Genomic DNA, 18658 nt, shown 5'->3' on the forward strand with positions numbered 1-18658 from the left:
TCCGAGTCGTTCATATCCGTTCCATCGGAGGAACAAGTCGAGCCGTCCTTTCAAAAATACGTTCTCATTTTCAGTCATGCACAACTGAATAAGTGACTTTCGTCTCGCACCATCAGCACCATCTGCCAAGTCGTTTGCAAGAGGTAGCCTTCTAGATTAGCTTTGCCGAGTTGGTCAAGTTCGGCAGCAATCTCTATAGTGCCAGGCAGCCAAGTACGTCCAACTCCGCCAGAAAACGTCACCATGCTATCCTGCAAGTCCGCTAAAAAGCGGTAAAAAAAAACCAGCCCCCCTCGGGTGTGGGGGACTGGCAGACAGGTTTCTGCACCTTTCCCTGTCTATCGACTCCCTGCGAACCCATTTCGAGGGGAAAAGGCGTTCCTTGTCAGATAACCTCTCCTCGGATGACCCCTAAACGCATAGGGGATAGCAAAACGTAGTGCCGTCGACTTGGCAGGAAAGGGAGTACCCAAAAAGGGCCTGATTTCCACCGGGTTGGTAGAATAACGGTCACCAGTGCTTAGATTCTGGCTACACCGAATTTCAAGCGGATTTTCACCGACTTGGCAGGAAAAGGATTAAAATTGAATTTAAAGGGGCAGTCCTTAATCCCTAGTGCTCGCATTAGTGATTGATGACATTTACGGTTTATGTGATTTTAGTCCTTTGTTCTCCTTTGTGCACACTTAGTCAATTTGCTCAGAGATAAAGCTGATAAAACCTGCCCCTTTAACAAAGATATTTCAAATTGTTTCCCACCTTGATTTTAATTGCTAGGTACATTTGAACAATATCGTGGGTTAGCACAAAATGGGATACGGGGCAGAATTATGATTGTATGATTCACTTTTCAGGTGAATATTTGTGCTGTGCAATAAACCAACTGACATACCGATACATTACATGCTATTTATGGCTGCATAGTGTGCAAATCTGTCACAAATTAGACGAAACTTAAATATCCAGGAAATTGTTTCAAACAGTAATTGTGTTTTCAGACTAGGAGAGTGGAATGGTCGCAAATTCTTTATTTTTTTTTATGTTCACTGCATTAAAACATAATTGCTGAGGCTTCCAAAGAACTGTGTGTAAGTTGACGACATCTTTTTGCAGTCACGCTTGACTTGTGATTTGCTATCCAATGTTTGGGTTTGCAACTTAAACAGAAACTTCCCATATAAAAGCCAGATTATCATGAATCCATGCAAATGTAAAAAAGCCACGCTAATGATCAGACGTGCAGTGTTTGGTCCCAGAATCCCATAATTTTGTCATGTTTCAGGCGTTCATTGTCACTGAATCTTGCATATGGTATCTGTGAATATGTAGCTACTAAACTTGAGACTGGATAATTGTTCCGTCTTTCGTCGGAAAACACATATTTCTGCTTATTTGAAATACTCACCCAGTTACTATCGGGAAATAACCCTTGGGGCTCCATTTATGCAAGATTAAAACTTGAACTTCCTGCCTAGACTTCCTGTGACGTAGTCACTGGACTCCCTAAGTTACTCAGTTATAATTCTTGCACGACTGTCTATGACAGCTCCGTACGGCTCCCGCAAGTTTTTCGTCGCCGTGGCTGCCTTATTCCGCTCAGGATCGACAGCTAAGTGGCAATTTCCCTTTTTGGGTACCTTCTTCGTTGTTGTCAATTCGTTTTTTCCGCTTTTTTTGTTCTCTCAACGAGTTCTTGAACGTTTTCACGTGTCAGCCTTTTTGGCTATTGTGTTACGCCACGTGTTCCACAGCTTAGACGCTCTGTACTGTATTGTTCATCGGCGTTTATTTCACGGCCGAGTAGTTATACAGTCTACATTTTCTAGTGATCCTATTCTCAGTGTTCCTTGAAAATTCTTTATTGTTCTTTGAGTCATCACTCGTTTCGTTTTTTGTCATGGATTTTTCCTATCGAACGTGTGATTGTAAGCAGCAGTTCTCGCTGCAGGACGGACATGAATTATGCTCCAGTTGTCGAGAATGCACAAGGAGTCAACCTTGTGACATTTGTTTGACTTGGACGCAGGATGAATGGTCTAATTTCGCTCCCTCGCTTGACGACGTCACCCCGGACATCCCCGAGGCTGACCCGTCAGTTTCTGATTCGCGAGGTTTGGTTGGAATGCACCGTGCTCATTCGGCTGGTGACACCAACACAGAAATTAGTTCCGTTCAGGGTGGACGACCTCCTAAGACAACGGAGGCTTTGTCCGACCCACAACAGGTAAGTGATGTCCGTCCGTCATTGAATGTTACCGAAGGGACGGTTAATCCCGGTGAAACAACGCAATTGATTTCCACCGCGGGTTCTAATCTGCCCGGTTTCGCGCCAAGCGAGACCACGCCACGTATCTCTGGGCAAGCTGCGGCCGGTACGGGGGGTCCTGGACTTCTGCACACTAATCAGATTGTCCAGGGGCCAATCCCGCAACAGGGCGGGATAATACCAGCTGGAGCACGATTAGGTTTCCCTAATCTCAACCAGGCTACAGTGGGCGGGGTTCCTGGTCATATGTACACTACTCAGATGAACCAGGGACTTTTACCACAGCCGGGTGGGGCAAACCAGTCATACACTGCCCAACCTAGGGATCAGATGGGCCATTCTAACATCAACCAATATTCTACACAGTACCACGGTTCGATGTTTGCCCCTAATGGACCACATCAAGGCCCTTACCAAGGAAGTTTCCAACAAGCCGGCACTTTTCAGCCGTATGGAAACTATCCTCCCTTTTTCCAACCGGGCACGTATTATCAGCCCCCAGGTTGGAATTACTTTAACCCAGTTGCCCCTGGGCAACAGCTACAGTATCATCACCCAGCCGGGATGAATGTTACACAGCCGGGGTTTCAACAACCGAGCCCTAACGTGGGTACAGGGCTTCCTGCTGAACGCACTTGTCCCACGGGGCCTCCACCGGTACAGAGCCGCTCGTCTTCGACGGGCAAACAGACGGTCGCTCGTTCGACTCATAAGTCGGTTTCCACGGGCAAGGGACGTCGTGGTGTTAAGCGCATGCATACGTCCCCTGCTGGCGTGAGTCGTCCTGGTGCCCCTTGTGACGGGCCCTCAGTGTCGACGAATACCGGACGGCCTAGCGCAACAGGGCAGCCTTCAGCGGTTCAAACCGGTTCTCAGGTAGTGCCCATTGCTGCAAGACCTAGCAAGTCTCAATCCCATGACACTCGTAAGCGCCACTCGACCCCAGTGTCAAGCGATGAGGATAGCGAGGATGGCTTAGCGCCCACATCGCACTCTCGGAATATTGGCGTTGACCTTGACAGTATGTCCGTCCACGCTCCCTCTGAGGATCATGATTTGGACGGTCATGAGTCAGACGCAGCCGCGCCCCAATCAGTTGCCAGCGATGCTAGGTCAACTCGAGGAGAGGGGGACGCGGAGGAATCACAGTCTTATGTCGAAGATTCAGTTGAAAAGACATCAGACAGTTATTTCCGTCGCTGCTACGGATATATCTATGAGACATTCGGGGAGGAGTGTCCTCTGCCTCCTCCACCACCTCGGCCTGAATCTCACGTGTTGTCGTATGTCAACCCAACAGAGAAACAGACCGAACCTCGTTCTTTGCCCAACTCTCTCGCGCTTAAAACCGCACTAACGAAAGTTCAGAACGAGATTGCGGGCAACAATGCTAACACCCTGCCGTTACCTATTGGTAAGTTACCGGCAGCGTCCAACCTCATGCGCAATAAACGATATAAGACGCATGACTCATTATTCACAGCCGGCCTCCCTAAATTGGATGCAGATGCCGGTAAGGTGGATAATCAAGCTGGCTCGTTTAAATCTGTCACGATTGACCGCGCCTTATTGCAAGTAGTGGGTCAGTCTGTCAACGCGACAGTAAGGACGCTCTCTCATTTGGACTGGCTTGTGGCTCAATTGGTACGTATTACCGAGTCCACTGATCACCCAGACCAATTTGCGGATTTGACTCGAGCCGTGGGAAACACCCTCGTGCATGGCCTCGAGTTTTCCGTTCGTAGTCATGCTATGCTACAGTTATTGGAGCGTGATGCGTTTCTAAATCGCCCTTCGGTCCAATTAACTGACGAGCTTAAAGCCAGGGCCCGGGTCGTGCCCTTGGATCCTAAGGCTCTATTCGCGGGCAAGCTCGCGGAATTTGCCAAAGAGGCCACCAAAGATGTTCAGAGTAACGCTTGGCTATTTGGTCGGGAGGGGCGAAAGTTGGACGGCACTGGGGCTACACGCCCGAAACAGTCCTCCAAGAAATCTAAGCCCAAGGGTAAGGCACAGTCCAAGTCATTTCGTACTCGTGCCCAACCCTATGACAAGGACAATAGAAATAAGGCTAAGAAGCAATTTTCAACGTCCACTTCGTCAAATGCGGGCCCCAAAGGTCAGCGCTCCTGACGCCCTAATAAAACTACCGCCCATTCCGTCGCCAGACATTTCGGTGGGAGGGCGTCTTCGTCACTTCGCCACCGAGTGGCAGAAAGTGACAAACGACCATTGGGTATTGTCAGTGGTCCAAAACGGGTACAAACCAATTTTCTCGACCGACCCCCCTCTGGCGTGGGACCCACCGTGTTTCGCCCGCCAGACAAGCCCATACTCGTCGGCAATGGCCGAAGCAGTGCAAGGGCTGATGTCAAAAAACGCGGTGCGAATTGTACACCCCACCGTAGACGGCCCGGGGTTTTACAACCATTTCTTCCTCGTCCCAAAAAAGACGGGGGGGTGGCGGCCGATTCTCAACCTGCGACCACTAAATCGGTTTCTGCAAGTAGAATCGTTCTCCATGGAAACCACTCAGTCCATTCTAGCCGCGGTACAGCCCGGCGATTGGATGGTCTCCATAGACCTCAAAGACGCGTACTTTCATATCGCAATTCACAAGGATTTTCGAAAGTACCTGCGGTTCTCAATAAACGGGATTGTTTACGAGTACATAGTTCTCCCTTTTGGCCTAGCATCAGCACCTCGCGTGTTTACCAGAGTAGTGCTGGAGCTAATAGGGTTCATCCACCGCCAATCCGTCAGAACACATCCGTATCTCGACGATTGGTTAATACCCCATCAGCGAAGAGACGTACTCGAAACACATCTCACCCTGGTCTGGTCAGTTCTCCTCCGCCTCGGGTTCATTCCGAGTGTCGAGAAGTCAACTCTCACCCCTTCCCGCGACATGGCGTTTATTGGGATGAGGCTCATTACTCACTCAGGGATTGTTTGCCCAACCCAGGAACGAGTGGACAGACTGTTAGCTGTTATCAACTCTATCCTGCCACGTCCATCTATCCCGGTCAAGCTCCTGCTGGAAGCTATCGGCATGATGGTCTCTATGCTTGCAATCATCCCCTGGGGGCGCCTTCGCCTTCGACCGATCCAACTGTATTTGTTGGCACTTTGGCGCCCCACTCGACAGCCGATTACTCATGTTATTCGCGTGAGACCAGCTCTCCGTGCCCACCTAGAATGGTGGCTGGACACAGAGAATTTGCTGAAGGGCGTTCCCCTGCGGGTACCACCGCCCACTCAGTTTTTGTTCACGGACGCCTCCACCACCGGTTGGGGAGCGCACCTGGACGAACTGACAGCATCGGGCAGTTGGTCGAACAACCAACGGGAGCGCCACATCAATTGGCTAGAACTCCAAGCGGTGTTCCTGGCGCTCAGACGCTTTCAGCTGTCAGTAGCCAACCAGCATGTCCTGGTCAATACAGACAATGCTACAGTGGTTGCCTACATAAACAAGATGGGAGGGACCAGATCCCCAACACTGTGTTACCTGGCATGGGACTTATTCATGTGGTGCAAGGAACACAACATCCGCCTTCGAGCTCGTCACCTGCCCGGCAAGCGGAATCACATTGCCGACGCCCTATCTCGGGATCGAAAAGTGATTCCGACGGAATGGGAAATTCCCCAGGAAATTGCCAACAGGATTTTCGCAATTTGGGGAACACCCATGGCAGACTTGTTTGCGACGTTCAAGAACCGCAAACTACCTCTGTTTGTGTCGCCGGTCCCGGACCACAGAGCCTTGGCGGTCGACGCACTGTCAATGTCATGGAGGAACCTGCTCCTGTATGCGTTCCCTCCATTGCCTCTCTTGCCACTAGTTCTACGGAAAATAGCAGACGAGGTCACCACCGTGATACTAGTAGCACCAGCATGGCCCAAACGGTCATGGTATCCGATGCTGCTGGATCTGTTAGTAGAGCGCCCTCTGGAGCTACCCCTCCGCGAGGACCTACTATTCCAGGGTCCACAGCTGGTTCATCCCGACCCAGGCGTGTTCAGACTTCACGCATTCAAGTTGTCGAGCAATCCCTCGTTGCGAGCGGATTTTCTCGAGCAGCTGCCGCCACCATCGCTAGACCTCAGAGAGCCAGCACCTTGGCAACTTACGAGGACAAGTGGTCAAAATTCTGTGATTGGTGTGGTAAACAGAGTGTTGATCCGCTCAAAGTCTCTGTTAGCCAATTAGCTGAATTCTTTCTATTTTTACATAATGACAAAGAATTCTCCCCGAGCACCTTGTCTGTTTATCGCACTTCCATCGCAGCGACGATCAGAAGTGTCGGGGGCCCGGATTTTAGTCACAATACAGCCTTGACTGCAATGCTCAAGAATTTTAAAATTGAGAGACCCCCTGCGCGGCGTTTGGTCCCTCAATGGAGTTTATCTTTGGTTCTGAGTGGCCTACAACGGCCGCCATTTGAACCATTGGATTCTATCAGTTTAAAGGCACTTACCCTTAAAACTGTTTTTCTTGTAGCACTAGCATCTGGCAGCCGCAGGAGCGAGATTCATGCTTTTGGTGCCACAGATGGGTTGTTGACTATTACCAAGACGGAAGCAGTCTTGCGTACTAGACCGGGTTTCTTGGCTAAGAATCAAGTACTGGGTGCTAAAACCACCCCGGTTACTATTAAAGCTCTTGACTCGCTGACAGGCCCAGACCCTCAAGAGCGTCGATTATGCCCGGTTCGTTGTCTTCGTTGGTATTTAAAACGAACCGAGTCCTTTCGTGCGGGGAGAGTTAGACTTTTTCTACCTATTCCCCCCGCTTCCTCACAGGACATTTCCAAGTCGACCATTTCAAATTGGATTACGAAAACGGTCCGTTGGACGTATAATGAAAGTTCAGAAACTGACCGTCGCCTTACCAGAGTAACAGCCCATGAGGTTAGGGCTCTCTCTGCTTCCTTGGTGTATTCGGCCGGTATTCCTGCGGACGATGTCCTTCGCGCAGGTACATGGCGATCACCTAACTCATTTGTCAGTTTCTATCTTCGGGACATGGCATCAGAATCGGACGGTTTGTTTTCCCTTGGTCCGCTTTCTGTAGGCCAACAGGTTATCCCTGGTAATAAATACTAGTTTCCCCGCCTCCTAAGGTCTGTGGGATTCTGTGTTTTTCCCGATAGTAACTGGGTGAGTATTTCAAATAAGCAGAATTGTAGTTTATACCTAAACTAATTTCTGCTATGTAGAAATACTCACCCAGCACACCCGCCCGCCTCCCCACTTGGTGTTTTATATAACCTGGGGGAGTGTGTTACACTGTTTTTGTAGTTGATGGGTGTGTTGCACCCCCCTCAATACTTGACTAACCGTTCTTTTCTGGTTGTTTTGCACCTGGCGGTTCTTCTAGTAGTTTGGGGAAATTGTCACTTCCTAACTGTCGTACTCTAACGAGCGTGGACAGTCGCTTACGGAGTATAACTGAGTAACTTAGGGAGTCCAGTGACTACGTCACAGGAAGTCTAGGCAGGAAGTTCAAGTTTTAATCTTGCATAAATGGAGCCCCAAGGGTTATTTCCCGATAGTAACTGGGTGAGTATTTCTACATAGCAGAAATTAGTTTAGGTATAAACTACAAATTTCAAAATGTGTTCCCTGTACGACCATTTAACCCCTCTTTGGATATGTCACAAATGTGCTCATCATGATTATTCTAATTTATCACACAGTCAAAGCGATGCTATGAGAATTCAAAAACTCCCGCCCAGTGTATACAAATGGCTGCGTCACTAGTTATTCCCCTATTGTGCGCCCCACGGTCCTGTAACTTCCTGTTTAAATGTAAATGCCAAACAAAAATAACTTTTTTGCAAATATTTATTCAATTTTAATTAATTTGTTCACCAAAAGTTAAATATAGGTTGGGTTCACCTTGTAGCTTGTCAAGCATTCTAAAGTTATGTAATAAAGAAGTGTTAATTTATGCAAATGTATGCAAATCACCTTATTTTCTGGCTTCTTTTTCCTCCCAATTTCGAAATTTCCAAAGAATTTAACTCTGCTCTGGCTGGGTCAAATTTTCTGCAATTTTCACATTATGTTCTTTAAATGCTAAATAACAAAACAACTATTTGTTTGGCATTTAAATTATTGCATTCAAATAAGAAGCATTTCAATTTTGCTTAGCATGATTTTAATCAATTTTTTGAGTGTCAGTGTTTAAACCCTTGCCATTTTAAAATGAGGATAAATAATAATGCCAAATAAAGTAGTTGTTTTTTTCTACATATACTATTATTTCAAGTGAAATATTACATTTCAGAAAATAGCGTAAAGTTTTTGACTTAAATTAATTTTTATCATTAACCCTTTTCCTGCCAAGTCCATATTTCACCATCAGGTCAAGATGGTTAAAATTAATGAAACCAACATATTCCATATGGTGTATTTTAACATAATACTGTACATTTGAAGGCTGTTGAAAACATAAATACTGAAAACTTAATTTTTTTGGACTAAAGATGCTATAACATACCAGCCAAGCGGGTGAAAATACGTCATGTTTGGGCTCAATACCGCTTTTTACTGACTTGGCTGATGGGGAAGTAATAGTCTTAACACTGTTTGGCAGGAAAAGGGTTAATACCAAAATTGAGGTTTTTTACCCCAAATATACACCCACTTCATCCTTTGACTAAACTACTGCCACCATACTAAACTTTAGAGTCTCTCAGTGTTCTCTCCAGGATCAAGCAAAAGTGTAGCGGCTAATTTGCATAATCATTTGCATATCATTAATTTATATTTGCATATGGATATAAGCTTGCACATGCACCCATGCATTCATGTACACTCACAACAAAATGCAATGGTAACACACAAGTATGCAATTTGAACATCATGGAAACTCTTTATTACACTTAAATAAATCATCACAGTATAGTACAATTTCAATTAAAATAGAAGATTCAAACGGTAACAGCAAGTTCAGATTGAAAGCAAGAAATGGTTCGTCTGATTGGAGTTTCATTAATACATATATTGCTAATAAAATTGTCAAAAATTGCCAACAAAGAGGAAAATTCATAAGTTTAAGCTTTACACAATTCAAATGTAATTGAGTTTTATATCATTTTTGAATGACAAACACCACGAATAATGTTTCATCACGGGGATCAATTTCAACCAGCCGCCCCCTCCCCCCGCGTAACTACCACTGCCACTGAACATCGTCGTTCGATTCTTGATTTTAAAAATACCACCAAGATGATCACAAGACATGAACTAAGTACGACTACCGGTAGAATCACTCGAAAATCAGGTGTAAAATCTTTCAGAGAACGTGTCAGAGTGGAACCACACGCGACGCCAGGATCAACGTCAACACGTTATAAACACGTCGGCCAACATGGCCGCCGCCATATTGGAATTTATGCAATGTGAACTCGATCGCGATCGTGATCGTACTCGGACAAAAAAAAAGATTATCGTTGTAAAATCATAATCAACCTCAATAGTCAACTGCTTCTTTTGTTTCTTTTGCGGTCCATTTCGTTGATCAAAGCATGGGAATGTGATCAAAGGCCCCGCTAGTGCTACACCGCCTAACTCTGTGAATACTTGTCCTCGATGTATACCGACTAAAGGTCTTTGTTGGTCGTATTAGTCGTTGTAGAATGAAAACTTGTGAACAACCCAGCCGATTCTTCTATTGTTTTAACGTTCCTCTCAACACTTACGGACAAGTTATCGGACGCATACCATACTTCACACCTTCCACTCTTTCACAAGGTTGAAAGTTGCAGTGAGCGCTAATGTGTAGACAATGCATGCAACAGCTGGTAGCTACGCAGAGCGCTAGCGTGTGAACTAAAGGATGGCGGGAATATTTTAAAGCGTAGCGGGGAGAGGCGAAAGCGTAGCGGGACCGCTACGCTAAAATGGCCTGGGGAGAACACTGGTCTCTGCTTTTTGAAAATATATAGTGTGAGGGGGTTTCCTTGTCATCTTTGATGAGAAATATTGCTTTCAAAAACTGTGTTGGCAACATGCAGCTCCACCTTAAAGTTATATTCATTCCAAATGGACAATCTGATTAGTCATTAATGCAACATAACACATACGTTACGAATTAATTTCCAGTCCTTTTATAAAAAATTTAATCTCTTGTGTGTGCCGGGACTGACTATCATGGCCTCTGCATGCGGATTACATGGATTGAAATCCATATTGGACAGTGTCCCATTTGGACAAAACAATGCTTTGTGTATGCTGAGCTCTGCTTGAGAGGAACAGGATAAAATGATAAAATTCACAACGACATGCCAGTGAATATCCTCAATTATTATCATACTGAGTGTGTTACTAGTCACTGTACCAGTTAGTATTTTGAACTTTCTTTGTGTTTAATTGTGCTGTGTTGGAATGTGTTTGTGAAATAAAGTTTGACACTACTTTGATTTCTTTCTCTCTTTTACAGCAATTGCTGGTACAGTTGCCACCGTAGTCCATGATGCTGCAATGTGTCCAGTAGACGGTAGGTATTTCTGACATGATCACTGCTAGTCCCTTTCTTGTAGAAATCTTTTATCAAATCTAAGATGGCCCCCCTCATCAAGCTGCTAGTCATGACTGGTATTCACAGTACACATCAGTATGATTGTGATGTGCTTGAATATAAAATGAACTATAAGGTCAAGTAGAAAAAAATTTAAAGTTTTCTTGTCATTGCTTTTTGCGATAATGCGGTATTAAGGTACTTTTGTTTCTTTTTTTTGTGTTTATTTATTTCAGTATCAATTGTCAGATTTTTCATTGAGTGTCAACTATCAATAGAAAAGTTGATTTCCTGAGTTTCAAGAACACAAACATCAACTTCCTTTCGCCATTTATTTCAAATACATCTGTCTCTCACAAAACTGTTTGTGAGATGCCATAGGAAAGCTGTTTTACTCTATGAAATAAAAATAATATGACGTTACAACCCCAGCCAGTCTCCCAGAACACTTGTCAAAAAACTGTGTACTGTAAAAGCAGTAATTTTTCGTGAAATCCACTAAATTGAATCCCAGTGAAAGTGTTCAATTAAAAAGGAATCTTTACTTTACAAGCAATAACAGTAAACTTATATCCTAGTGAAATATCTCAAATGTCAAAATAGTGAAATTTAATCCCTGTGAAAAATATTGATTTTACAGTACATAACAGTAAGAACTTTCATGCATCTCATGAATTTGTTCAAAGGGACTTCATTCACTTTTTCATACTTGAGTAGAAAATTGGACATGTTAATAATCCAGATAACTTGGATGTTCAGATTGGAGGAAAACAGTATTGATGGCAACTTTCATTGTATCTGTGACGTGTGCCACTCATCTTTGAATGTTTCATTTACACAGTTCACGCACTATGTCTCCACCATGTTGTCATGTAAGGCAACAACAGTGAATCACCGACAAATGCACCACTTCATCTTTTGTGAATGGCTAAATGCGAATGATAAGTTTGCTATACCCGTACACCATGTTTTGACCTCAAGGAAAAGTACAGAGCACTTTTCAATTTAAGTGCTTCTGTGTACCACATGACATCCTTACAGACAAATCATGTCAGTTACAGTGATCATTCTAATTATACACCTTCAAAAATACCAACCTTTGAAATCATTTTCATCACATTGGAAACTCCTGGAAGGGTACAGTATCATCATAGCTTGAAGTTGTAATTGATGAAAAGAAACACTCTCAGAGAATAAACCAAAACAGTAATGATTTTTCATTCTTATGAAATATTTACAAAATTTCACATTATAATTTAGTGATGAGGCACAGGTTCACAAAGCAAAGAATTGCTGTAAATTGTATTGTCAAAGTAATTACTATAGTATGATGATACTTCCATGGATTGTAATTTCGTGTTCAAAGTGAAATTTTTTTCATGATATTGTCTAAGTAATTTCTAATTTATTATTTTACGATAATGTCATGGATTGTCATTTCATTTTCAATGTGAATATTATTCCCTGATATTGTACAGTTGTAGCTGTAGAAAGGTATAATCCATTGATCAGCAAAGGATAGTTTGATGAAGCAGTTTATGTTTTATTTTAATCACACAATTTGCACATGGTGCATGTGTGGTCACCTCAAAATTTTGAAGCCTTATAAATGTGCCTCTTCATGTAGACTCTCAAGTTTTCATTAATAATATTTGAACACTCTGTCTAATAAAATCTTTTTTTCTTCATCTTTACATATTGCACCTGTCACCTCTCTGCAATGACTGGATTCTCCGATGCTGTATTCCTGGGTATCTGTATTGCGTGTTCAACAGTTGTGAAGCAGAGGATGCAAGTATATACCAGTCCATACAGTGGTGTAATGGAGTGTGTCAGAGACATTTATAGGACCGAGGGCCTTCGTGCCTTTTACAGAAGTTACACCACGCAATTGACTATGAATATACCATTTCAGAGTATACATTTTGTGACTTACGAGTTCAGCCAAGAGTTGCTGAACCCGTCACGGGAGTACAACCCAAGGACGCATGTCATTTCCGGCGCGATTGCCGGGGCGTTTGCCGCTGCTGTGACTACTCCACTAGACGTTTGCAAGACGCTCTTGAACACTCAGGAATCTTGCGTCATTGCCAGGATGGAGTCACAGCCCATATCAGGCATGTTCAATGCCTTCAGGACCGTGTATCAGTGCTGTGGTTTCTCAGGATACTTCCGAGGCGTCCAGGCCAGAGTCATCTACCAGATGCCCTCCACAGCACTGTCCTGGTCGGTGTACGAGTTCTTCAAGTATTTCATCTCCACGCACAACAGGAAGCAGTGATTTCAGAAAAGAGTGGTTATCCAAAGCAGAGGAAAGAGGCAACACTTGGCAGCTGACAGAAAGCAGAAAACAAAGAAAGAAATGAAAATTTTGTTGGTTATTTATTCACTTTCAGTTTTTTCTGCATGATAGAAAAAGACCCCTAATAGGTTTCTTTGAAAGTCCCAATGCTGAGATGCCTGGAGAAGCACCAATGTTTCATCTTGCATATGCTGTTGATCCTAATTACATAACACAAATTTTACCTATAAGCTTTTTTTTCGTTTAGTTTACATGCTGCATAACATGCATTATTTAGCAAACACCCATCCTGAACCTGAGACAAAACCCTCTCATTAGCTGCTGTAGCTGTGGCTGTTACAAACTGCCAGCATCCTCCCTCCCACTTTGCTTCCTCAAATAGCTTTAGCAACCTAGGTAGCATGTTTGGTTTTCATAGACCATCAGAGGATTGATATGATCACATGCTCATCTCTTGGAAATTTCACAAAATTTCACTAACAAGATTCTCTCCCAGAAATTTTAAAAGTTGACTAAGTATAAATCAAGATGTCATAAAATGTTTTTGTTAAAGGTAATCGCAAGCGGGGTTTGTTTTCCAGCCATACATAGCAGGAGCATCAGTACTTGTACATAATTAAGTTCTTTTCCATGAAATTCAATCATGCATGATTAATAACCTATTTCCCTTCCAACAAAAATCATTTCAAATCCCTATTACCTTTGTTTCGTCATCGTAGGATCATTCTCTCAATTACGGCCACACAAAAATATGAATAATTGTTTTTTCACGGCTATTGTTAAATCTTAACCCCCAACACCACCATGGTTTAGCCCAAACCTACTGTCAATAGTGGTGATTATGGGCCTGTTTACTGGGAAATTGGGTGAACAGGTACCATGTTAAGACTTGTGTAATCCAATGCTGGGTTGTACAGAGTATTCTGAGTTGTAAATCTGTCCTCTATATGTAGACAATGTGACTAATAAATCAAGAGAAGCATAAAAGATATTTCTAGTAGATTAAAACCCTGATAGAATACTGAGTATAAATGATCAAAAAGTTTTGTAACAATATTGTGTCAATAGGGTGTCAAATCAAAGAAATTAGACTGCTTGCTTTCAAACACACAACACCAAATGTAGTGGTATGTACCAGCTAATGGACTATTAGCCACGGGACTAGATACACATCTGGTGAATATTTTGACCCCGGGATTGTTTCTTTAATCTGCAGTGTGAAGCACATGGAGGGCAGCCTGATTAGCGACAAATTATTTTATTTGAGACAAATCACAACCTGTTAAAATTAAAATTCCAGGTCGTCCTTTGCTACTCCGACTATGGTCCAGTGACAAGTATGTTCTGTGCTTCCACATTGAAGCAAACATTAGGGACAAAAATGCAATCAAAGGTATTGTCAGCCTCAATAGGCCATAGCATCAGTACATTTCTGTGTGGAAATAGTACGACAGCATAAGCAGAGCCCAATGCATTTCCACACTTGATAGGATTCAGAACGATCTTGTAAAATTGGATAATATTAATTTTGTCAAAGTCATGAGTATTTTTCCATTTCTCACATTTATTTTGCAGCATTATGAAATCATGCATTTTCTTTCAGGTCAGAGTGGTGGGAAATTCACCAAAGCCATACCAGTGTTGGTACAAGGGTCAATGTGCATTAGCGAAACCTCTGCAGCAATTTCAATCTAGTTTTCTTAACAATTTCTCAATTAAATCCATACAAAATGGCCCTCATATACTGAACATGATGAATCATGTAGACAAGTTTTAAAAGTGAGCCCTGAAAATATTGTTTTTTTACACTTTTTGAGAACTAAAAGCCCACCGTAACAGGATGTGTGAAATTTCAATCTACTGCTGAACTCTGTTCGGTGATTTTGTTTTGGATACCAATAACTGAAATTTATGAGGAGACCGAAAACCATAAATGTGCGAAAATGATGTACATTTATTCTGTTTGAGAAGATCCTGGTATTATCAAGTATGATGAATTCAATGGTTGTGAGCCAATTGTTAAGTGGTATTGATAAGCAGAAATTAATCAAGAGGGAGGGCAATGCGCTGTGTGGTGTGTGCAGATTGGAGTCTTCATCCAGTTTCTGCAAATAGGTCGTTTTCATACTTTGGCTCTAGTCATGTCTGCATGTGTGGTTGGTTCAACAAACTACTTTTTAGCATACGCATGTAAAAAAAGAACACAGGAGATATGAAGTGTAGAGTCAACAAGGAAGTGTGAAATGCAAATTGATGTTAAAAATTTGCTAATGTCAAGATTGCGCACTGTTGTGGTAAATACATGATTTATCCCCCTCATATCTTCAGATGTCAAAGATGTCACTTAACCCATTTCTCTCAAGGAAAGACTAGGGTTTTGATCGTGCACAAGCCACAGAGTTTTGAACGAGGCAGCGAACACTGTAGAAATATCTCCATGTTGTTGTAACACCTATAGTTACAATGTGCGTTTTTGTCATGGTGTGCGAGTCATTCAAGAGAAACGTGGTTTTTGTCGGCTTTTTGTCAGCTTTGCATTCATTTATCTGACAAAAGATATAGAGACAATTAATATTGAACATGTGTGTTTGATCTATCTTTTGACAGTCTGCCAACCAACAGCAGAGGAATTTTACTGTCCATAAGTTGGTATAGTTAATAGACCCATAGATTGAGAAGGATGTCGTCAAACTAAAACATGCAAGGACAGGCCCTTTTGATCATTGCTTCCTGATCATATTTGTATTCCTATGATATAATGACATTCAGAAAATGGCAAAATACAAAACACCCTGTACTCCTTCCAGGCAAGTAGTGGCAGGCCAATGAAATGTTTGCAACAATATGAATGGTAAATGATTATGTAATTTTTTCAGGAATGTGACACACAATGCTTGTCATTGAAATTCAAAGGACTTCAGGCATTATTTTCATACTCAGAGAGTTCCTTTTCTACCCTTCAATTTTTATTTTTCTCTTTCAGTATTTATATCCTGTACAAACACAACGCACAAACGACCAATATGTTGTTGTTACTGGATTTACTCACTACCTCTATGAAACAGAATGGCCACAGTAACAGGCCGTAGTCATGACACCTGTATGCCCTTGCTCACATGGTATTTTAAGTGGTATTATGTGTTCAAAAATTAACACTTTGTTTGAATTGAACTTCTAAATGTTTTCCTCAAAAATAAATTACAATATGGTACAGAAGTCAATGAATGTTGTTGACTATTGCAAAACTCAAAATTGGGGATTAAACGCTGACAAAAACACCAAATAGTAATGTCATATAAGAGTCATGAACATTATAGCAATTGTATTGTTGCAAATTTTCACACCTCAAAGCAGTATTCATAACAACTTAAACTTTTGCCCTCACTTGGATAAGAAAACTTTAAAACATTCCCTTCTGATGTCAAGAATAAAAATCAGAGTTCACTGTGCACAATTAGGTACTTAGTGAACAAATTGTCCGACATTTACTGAAACTTGAAATTCAAAATGGCTGCATTTCCAACAAGAAAAAAAATGAATTTTCGATTTTTCAAAATTAAACCAGTGATCATTTTGTTTACTCCAACAGCTTCTAAATGAATCCCCACAAGTAGTAGACCACAGAAGAATCGCAAAAGTTTGAGAGTCTGAATGTCTGTCTCTAAGGTTAGTCAACCTGCACTCAATGAAGCGATGAATTTTGTCTCTTTGAGTAAAATGAATATAATGGCATTCATATTAGGCTATTTTTCAGTTTGAAAGTTCTACATTGTAAAACCAGTGCCAAATTCACAACATTTCGTCAGTTTCAGAATAATTCAGAATAATTTGATACGGGCAGTTGCAAATTCTGTTGTATCCCTGGCACGTCTCTGAAGAACATCTGTCACATGTCTCTTTGAAAGAAATTATCATTTGACTGAGGGTGCCTTTTATGATGAGCAATTGCAAACATATCCCGTAAGATACTGTGGAAAAGTACTATGGCTTTAATACAAGCCCAGTATTTTTTCATTGGTTCTGTACCTCTTGTCATTGAACTTTCTAAAGAGAAAGAGAAGCCTTTGTATCAAACAAAAAATGTCATAAATATTTATAGGTTTGATGTCACCCATCGTTCAGGGAGAAAAGGCACAACAATACAGTTTTTGAAATCCAGCTTGAGATGTATTTTTGAAAATAGGTGATTTCTAGTACTGAGGTAATATCCTCAGCTGGTCTTATTGGGACCGTGTTTGTGTTTTTTGAAGTTTAAGCCATGAAGAGCAGGAGGATATGTGGATGGTGCGTGTTTCAAAATATGGGGCTAATGTGCAGTGGCTTGGAAGGTTGTTGCTGATTGATAGATTGTATACATTCACAGCCCCTTTAGAAATCTGCAACTAAGGCCATTGTGTATGTGATTCCCCGTTTGAAATGATTTGTTGATTTCATTGATATTCACCCAAAGAATTGAAAAAACAGATATTGCATGGTTTGTATAGTCTGCTTACCTGCCCAATTAGCAACACATCAGATGGTGCACATTGCACATTGCCAGAAAAAATGCACAATGAATTTTGTAGGTAGTGGAGAAAGGTGCATCTCAGTATAACTGATAATGACCTCTCACCCCTGCCCCACAAGCTTGAAAACTGTGAAAACAAATACTCATTACCCCACATTTTTGTCAATTGCAAATAATCAACCATTCACATGATGTTCCCCGCGCTCACAGATGGCTTGCACTTCATTCCAAGGGTGAGCAGGAAATGTCACAGGGGTGTGCAGGAAGACTTGCAGATGGTGAGCAAGGTCCACAAGCAATAGAGCAGTGTTTTAAACCAAAATTGAGGTGTTATCCTGTGGGCCAACAACCTATCCCAGTTGTCCAACATTCAAATCCAATCATAGGTGGCAACTTGTCCATCAGACAACTAGCACATCATAAAATCCTCTGGTCTGACCAAAAAGCTATTGGTCATCCAAGACCTTTGCACTCTGGCTTTGCCCACCCCTGTGACATGTAGCCCCATGAGTTCGCCCTCTTTGATCCCAAGAAAAGTGTTGGAATTTTATAACGGTGGTGAATACTATTGGGAAAGTTTTACTTTACTCTGTAATTACTCCTATACATTTACATGATCTTTTTAAATCTCTCTGACGATATGTAGCACTTCTCAAATTGTTTTGAAAGTGTGTAAAAACAATAAATTTGCCTTGCCTGTGCTGTCCTACGAACATCAAATTATGCAATGTTAATCAGGGTTTTTACCATGGGAAGAGAAATTGATCCAAAAGAAGAATGGTATGTTGGTGCCATGCACAGAGGTAGGTGATGTTTATTTTTAAGCAAACATTCCCAACCCCAGTATTTCTAGCTCTCCCTACATTCAACCAAATGACAGCAACTTTCTTTTGTCCAGATGTGTTTTCGTGTTGCATGCAAGTAAGAAGACTATGAACGACAGCATGGGTATCTGCTGGCAAGGTGCGGCAGCTTGGAAGGTTCTATGATTGGTAGATTGGCATATTTACAGCAACCTGAGGAGTCTTTAATTAGGGCCCCATAACTGGCTGT

General features: G+C 42.3%; 1 protein-coding gene across 1 annotated transcript in view; it reads left to right on the top strand.

Annotated features, from left to right (window-relative positions):
* The window catches only part of LOC139120405 (mitoferrin-2-like), a 32952-nt gene extending 14627 nt beyond the window's left edge, over positions 1 to 18325 (top strand). The window contains exons 3-4 of the mRNA XM_070684801.1: positions 10719 to 10775; positions 12572 to 18325. Coding sequence (XP_070540902.1) covers positions 10719 to 10775; positions 12572 to 13077 — 563 coding nt within the window. The 3' untranslated portion in view covers positions 13078 to 18325. The remainder of the gene's footprint in view (positions 1 to 10718; positions 10776 to 12571) is intronic.
* The last annotated feature ends 333 nt before the right edge of the window (positions 18326 to 18658 follow it).

Source organism: Ptychodera flava, chromosome 20, assembly GCF_041260155.1.
Source record: "Ptychodera flava strain L36383 chromosome 20, AS_Pfla_20210202, whole genome shotgun sequence".
NCBI lineage: Eukaryota > Metazoa > Hemichordata > Enteropneusta > Ptychoderidae > Ptychodera > Ptychodera flava.